The 6,000-nt window shown below is 45.3% G+C and overlaps 1 protein-coding gene across 1 annotated transcript in view; it reads right to left on the bottom strand.

Moving 5' to 3' along the window:
- Nucleotides 1-623: 623 nt before the first annotated feature.
- Nucleotides 624-6,000, bottom strand: part of FBXO42 (F-box protein 42) — a 96,223-nt gene continuing 90,846 nt past the window's right edge. The window contains exons 6-10 of the mRNA XM_007459270.1: nucleotides 5,290-5,400; nucleotides 3,846-3,942; nucleotides 3,308-3,364; nucleotides 2,514-2,630; nucleotides 624-2,000 (exon numbers count right to left, since the gene is read on the bottom strand). Of these exons, the coding sequence (XP_007459332.1) occupies nucleotides 885-2,000; nucleotides 2,514-2,630; nucleotides 3,308-3,364; nucleotides 3,846-3,942; nucleotides 5,290-5,400 (1,498 nt within the window). The 3' untranslated portion in view covers nucleotides 624-884. The remainder of the gene's footprint in view (nucleotides 2,001-2,513; nucleotides 2,631-3,307; nucleotides 3,365-3,845; nucleotides 3,943-5,289; nucleotides 5,401-6,000) is intronic.

Here is a 6,000-nt window from a genome sequence, read left to right as displayed (position 1 = left end):
AGGGAGGGAGGGAGGGGTTGAGAGGGAAGGAGGAAGGGAGGAAGGAGGGAAGAAAAGCAGTCTATAAATAGCAAAGGCAGCCTCTGAGGATCAGGTTTTAAGGGAAAGAAAAAGAGAACAAATGTGGTTTTTGGCAACTGCAACGAAATATGATTGTCAGAAAATTCCACAATCAGACATCAGAATGTTTTCTGAAACATGGAGAGAGCAAAGACCAATGGACACTAGGTGTTTCTGCATAAACTTTGTTTCACGATGATCCCGGCACACAAATGTGGAACAAAATCCCTTGTTGGGTAACTTTCCTCAGTCACAAAGAGCAGAATAGGGCCAGGCATAGGGCATTACTGCAAAGAGAAGTTTTCACAGGTCCTCTGCGGGCGGGGCAGGGCGGGGAGAAGTTTTCTACAGGTTACTTTTACCCTGCCAGCCCCTGAAGCATGGGAATCTGAAACCTCTAGTCGTGCATCTTACACATGCCCTTTCTTTTTCTAACTCTAAGAAGGCCAAATAAGATTTACAGGTGGCTCTTCAGTTTCTTTAGTAAGGTTCTGGCATTCATCTATTCCCTAAATTCTTGGTCTAGTTATCAGCAAAGTAGAAAAAGGCAGCACAGCCTCTGCTAAAACACAGCAACAATTTTATCTGAACCAGGACGGAGATCTCTCCCTCTTTGTAAACAGAGTTGGCTATATAATATATATTTATACAATTCTTTTCTTAATGGAGATTTGATCCCAGCCTGGAGTGAGTGAGGCTGGGAGTCGGGGTTTGGTTTACGAGAGTAATTTTGTCCCTTGTTTTCTCAATTCTCAGTCCAAATGCTTGCACGCTGGAAAATGCCACATTCAAAGCCACAGGACGGGAAGGGGTTTCGGAACGTATTATCTCTTTGCTCGCACAAAGTACAAGGCGTTTGTTTTGGGATAATACTTCACGTTCTGCTTCTTGTCCATGAGTCCCCCAAATATGATGAGTTCACCCCTGCCTTGTACCACTGTATGCAGGCTGGTTTCGGGAGGTCCGACCACAGAACTGCTATTAAATACTTTCCATTTGACTCGCCCCTTCTCCTTGGTGTCTTTAATGTCCAGCACGTACATCTGCATGGGTTTGCAGTTCATACTCTGGTACAAGGGTTTGCCAACATTTAGGGACTGTGGAGGGTGGTGGCCCAGGCGCCGGGCAATGGGAGGTAAGGAATGTCCATCTCCTTGGGCAGGCCCTGGGCGGGGAACAGGCACTGTTTCTCCACTGCTCAGGTTCTGGTTCCCAGGGGAGCCTGGAGAAGACCCCAGAGGAGGACTTAGTGCTGCGGAGGCTGGGGGGCCTTTGGACGACATTGCTTTGATGGCTTCTAGGCTCCGACGCAGGGCACCTGGGGAAACGGCTCCTGCAAGGGCACTGGCCACGTGCGGTGGGGTATGCACACCATTTGTCTGTTCAGGTGGGTGTCTCAAACTTCCCCCAACTGTTCTGTTGTCCACACCATCCATGTGACTGCTACTGGAAGCAGGTTTCGGATCCCAGTTCAGATCCATTGATCCCAATCTTAGATCCTTCTGATCTGGTAATGACCCTCGTCGGGGGGCCAAAGAAAGTCCCATTTTTAGGTCATATCCTTCAGTGGTAGATGGAGTGCTAGGAGATATAGCCTGTACAGGACTGTCCAAGGAAGAGCCACCTACAGCCACTGATCCTGGAGATAAATTCCCACCATTGAGGATGGGAGAGCCATCACCTCTGGCTGGGGAAAGGCTTCCTTCTCGGGAACTTGAGGGGGTCTGTCTTTGCGTTCTGGGCCTCAGTGTTCCCCAGCGGCCGTTAACACAGGGAGCTTCATCCATACTCCTTACCGGAGACTGAGAGCGGTATTCTCGAGGTTCGGGAACTAGGGCTGGAGGAGTGGCACTGATAGGTGATGGGCGAGAGTTCAAACTGGGGCTGAGTGGGGCCCGCCCACTAGGAGCCTGGCTGAAGACCACCACGCACTGGCCTACCTGGGAGACAAAAAACCTGTGCTCAGTTCTGATCACTCATTCAACCATCAAACATTTTATCATGAGCATCTGGGATGTGCCACGTGTTTTGTAGGTACCTGAGATGTAGAGGTGAAAAGAATGCAGTCGGCCCTCTAGGCTAGATGTGGGGATAGATGGGAACAATTTGTTGCTACAGGGAGACATGTGCTACCATTTGAATTATCTCTACAGAATAGGGGTAGAGTGGAGGAAGGAATCAAGTATTTGTTTAGGGGACCCTGGGGCAAGTTTTAGAGACAAAGAGATGCTTAAAGCTGGGGCTTAAAGGATAAGTGGGGCCCATGTTAAGTTTTTCCATCTAGTGGCTCACTTATGTGAGAAATACCCAAAAAGCTATGGTCGATGTCCACCTCTTTTGTGACATCAAGGGGTTTTCAATTTCCATACAAAGTTGCTTGGAAATCTGATGAGTTAATTTGGCTTTAGAGTTTAGGACCTCTCCTTCTGCTGGTCTGTCAGTTCCCTACTTACTCGGCAAGCTGGATGGCACCACAGTTCTGGGGCCCCATGGTCTTCATTTTCTACCTTGAGTGGTTGCCAGGCCCAGGGACCTGAGTGCATGTGCAACAACCAAGCATCCTTGAACAGCTGTAAGAGAAGCACCAACAACAGGACTCAGGTGTGGTACATGTCACAAAACACATACACACACAGAGCTGGAATCTCAAAGTTGTGCTGTCTGTCATAGAGTGTGTGAATTCTTCAGAAAGAATAGCAAAATCTCTAGCCATTCATTCATTCATTCATATATTACCACTGGCCTGGCACGTGAAATTGTACTTGTGACCCCATGAATCAATTTTAAGTGGTTTTGAATTCTGCCTGTGGTTTTATGTGTGTGTGTGTGTATCTGTGTGTGTGTACACTGATCAAAGGGTAGATAATACATATCCAGCATGTCTGAATCTGCATTCTTAAATAAATTCCACGTGAACTCTGGCCATTATCCACCTGCTTTTCTGTCCCACCCCTCCTTGAAAAAATGACAGCAGCAAACCTTATAGCCCAAAGACTAAGTGGGAGTTAGGAAGACTTTAGATATGAATATTCAATAGACAAATGTCTCTGATGAAAAGCTTCCCGCCGCAAAAAGAGAGTGGGAAGGCCAGAAAATACAAAGGCTACATACCCAAAGTGGAAAAGGTATTTTCTAAATAAAAATGCTACAGAAATGGCCTTGTACACTTTTACAAGATGAGACAGGGGAAGCAAGTTTTGAATACTTAGCAGCATGTGCATGGGAACGCCATACCAGCAATACTCACAGCATTGGGACCGCCACACCCTCCAAGGATTAAAATAGTTGCATCATCTATGACAATCTGGGGAGAGGAAGAAATTTAAAATAAACCTACAAAGACACAGGCATCTGACCTCCTATACTTCAGTGGTAAATGAAAATAGTCTACTCGGCTCCCAAATGAGAGTATTCTATTTACCATAAGATCTCCATTACCCAAACCATGTCAATTCTGATCCTTGTAAACAAATTACTGATGATTCACCTGAATGGATTCTTTGTTGATCAAACATTATTAACATGAGAGTGCCAACCACATAAAATGCAGGGTTCTCTTGAAAAATAAAAAAGCAAAGTAAATGCTTTCAGGAGAGGCATAATATAAAGCCAACAAAAATAATGATAACCCATTAGAAGTTGAAAAATAAATACCAGCAAGAAAGAATGATAAATTCTCTTTGGCTTATGTATGTTGGCATCTTACCTGCCTCCCTCCTCCCTCTCCTGTCCTAACTGAAAGATGCTACAGTGTTTGCTGAATAGTTATTTTAATTTCTGAGCACCTGAGATTGGCCACCTCGAGGATGAGGACTAGGGCCGGAGATGTTCGGCTTGGACCACGCCCACTGCTCGAGGTCAAGGACCCAGACATCGTTGCTCCTATAAGACAAGGACAAAAGAATGAAGCAGTTGGGAGCTCTCAGGGACCACAAGAACTGATATAAATGAAGTTACATTCATAAGGATGCCCCCAAGAGTGCCATGCTCATAGCTAGCACTCAACTATATTTTTCTTCCCCTCCTTTCCCTGGAAAGGAGAACCTTCAGACCTTTGCTCTTTCCATTGACCCATAAGGCCTCATTTGAGTCATGTCTGTAGCCAAACAATAATACCTAAAGTTAGAGTTAATTAATTGGTGATAGGAGGAAATAGATACTAGTCATGATATAGTCTTTCAAAGGCGAAACCCACAAGGAAGGGAAAAAAATTATTCAAAAGGCAGTTCTATCATTGTCCAGGAGATAAAGATTTATTGACTTTGGCTACAAAGGGTAATTTCACCATGGCTAATGAAAGCTGCAGTTTTATCAAGGACAAACGGGCATCTCCAACCCTCAAGGGACCAGTATGGCAAGGACAGACTCCTAAATGGCAGTCTCTATTTTACGGTCCCCTCTCTATGGTCATTCATTCACACATAGAAACACAGGAGTAAGAGCTCCAATACCTTAAGCCCTAAACCCTCTCATCTGGAGGGTAGAGCTCACATTGTCTCCTCCATACTGTTTTAAAATAAGAAGATGGAAAGTACCCTAAGGGGGAACAGGGCTGGATCTGGAATGGTTTTATTGCTGACAGCTCATCAACTTCCATTTCAAAGCACAGAGGAAACGACCACTACTGCTGCTAATGCCAAAGCAGATACACAGTGATTCAGACAGACTGCTCTGGGTCTGGCCTGAGCTGGCTAGTCGTGGCCAGAGGTGGAGGACAGTGGGCAGGGAGGACCACCTCACAGAGGATGTCAGGCCTGACACAGTTTTCTTGCTCCTACCCATTCCCTCAATCCATCCTATTTGGAGAGTGAACCATTTCCACCTGTCCTGTCAATCTACCTCTCTCCTTCTCTAAAGCCGCAAGGGTTGCGAGCTGGGCCATAAAGGAGAAGAGGGAAAAGTACTCTGCTTCTTGGAGGGTGGCCTCCTGTAGGCACAGGAGGAAACAGACAAGGTGGAGACCCCATCAGAACTTGATCCCGCTGAACTGACCCACATATCAAGCAACACAGAGATTCTACATAGCCCTGCTTCTATGGAGCAAGTTTTTCAACTTATTGGTCTATGACTAGAATCAAAAAATGGAATACTAGGGGGTGAGATAATTATTGGATTAACTAGAACCATGCTCAGGAATACTGACCCTGACTAGTTTACTTTTCTGACCTAGTTTACTTTTCCAGGAGTATTTATGTTCAGGTTGATAGCGAGCAAACCAAATATACTTACATTTGCCGGGATCCTAGGGAGCCACCAAAGACAATCATTTTATCGTCTATCACACAAGAAGAATGCCCAGCCATGGGAGGTGGGCCATGGGTTGTCACAATGCAGTTCCACCTAATATAAAAAGACAGGAGGAAGCCAAGAAGTCAGCCCCTCTGCTTCTGGTCTTATGTGTTTAAGGTGGAAAACAGTAAGCAGGCATCCACTTAAAATGACAATCCTATCACCTTCAGTAGAGAAACTGTTAGGATAATAAATGGAGGATGCCACAAGGTATTTATGGCTTTTCTACAAATCTGCTAACGTTATATACACTTTCAACTTCTCAGTGTGTATGGCTTGGAGGTAGAGTGATGAGAACACAATGACAAGGGATTCCATTATGGTTCCTTAGCTGCTTCAGGGAACACCGCCTGCTATTTCTTCCTAGAGGCCTGATCTGATCAGTAGCGGCTGCCAAGAGCCCTGTACTAAGTAGTCCATTACAAAGAACAGAGGTTACTGTCATTTAAAAAAGACAAGTTTGTAAAACAACTGGGAGCCAGTCTTGGGGACAAAGCAGGGAGTAAAGAATCATCTGGATCCAACTGTCTCATTCGTTTTTCTTGGAAGAGGAATAAATGTTCTACATTGTCTCTTTGGAATAAGCGCTCTGAACTTCAGGTTTTAAGGGGGTCCTGTAAACCCTCTCAAACTGTAGGCAAAATCTGTGCA

Source organism: Lipotes vexillifer, unplaced genomic scaffold (genome assembly GCF_000442215.2).
Source record: "Lipotes vexillifer unplaced genomic scaffold, Lipotes_vexillifer_v1.1 scaffold496, whole genome shotgun sequence".
Classification (NCBI taxonomy): Eukaryota; Metazoa; Chordata; class Mammalia; order Artiodactyla; family Lipotidae; genus Lipotes; species Lipotes vexillifer.
The sequence above is the reverse complement of the archived record's forward strand: the minus strand, read 5'-3'. Positions and strand labels throughout refer to the sequence as shown.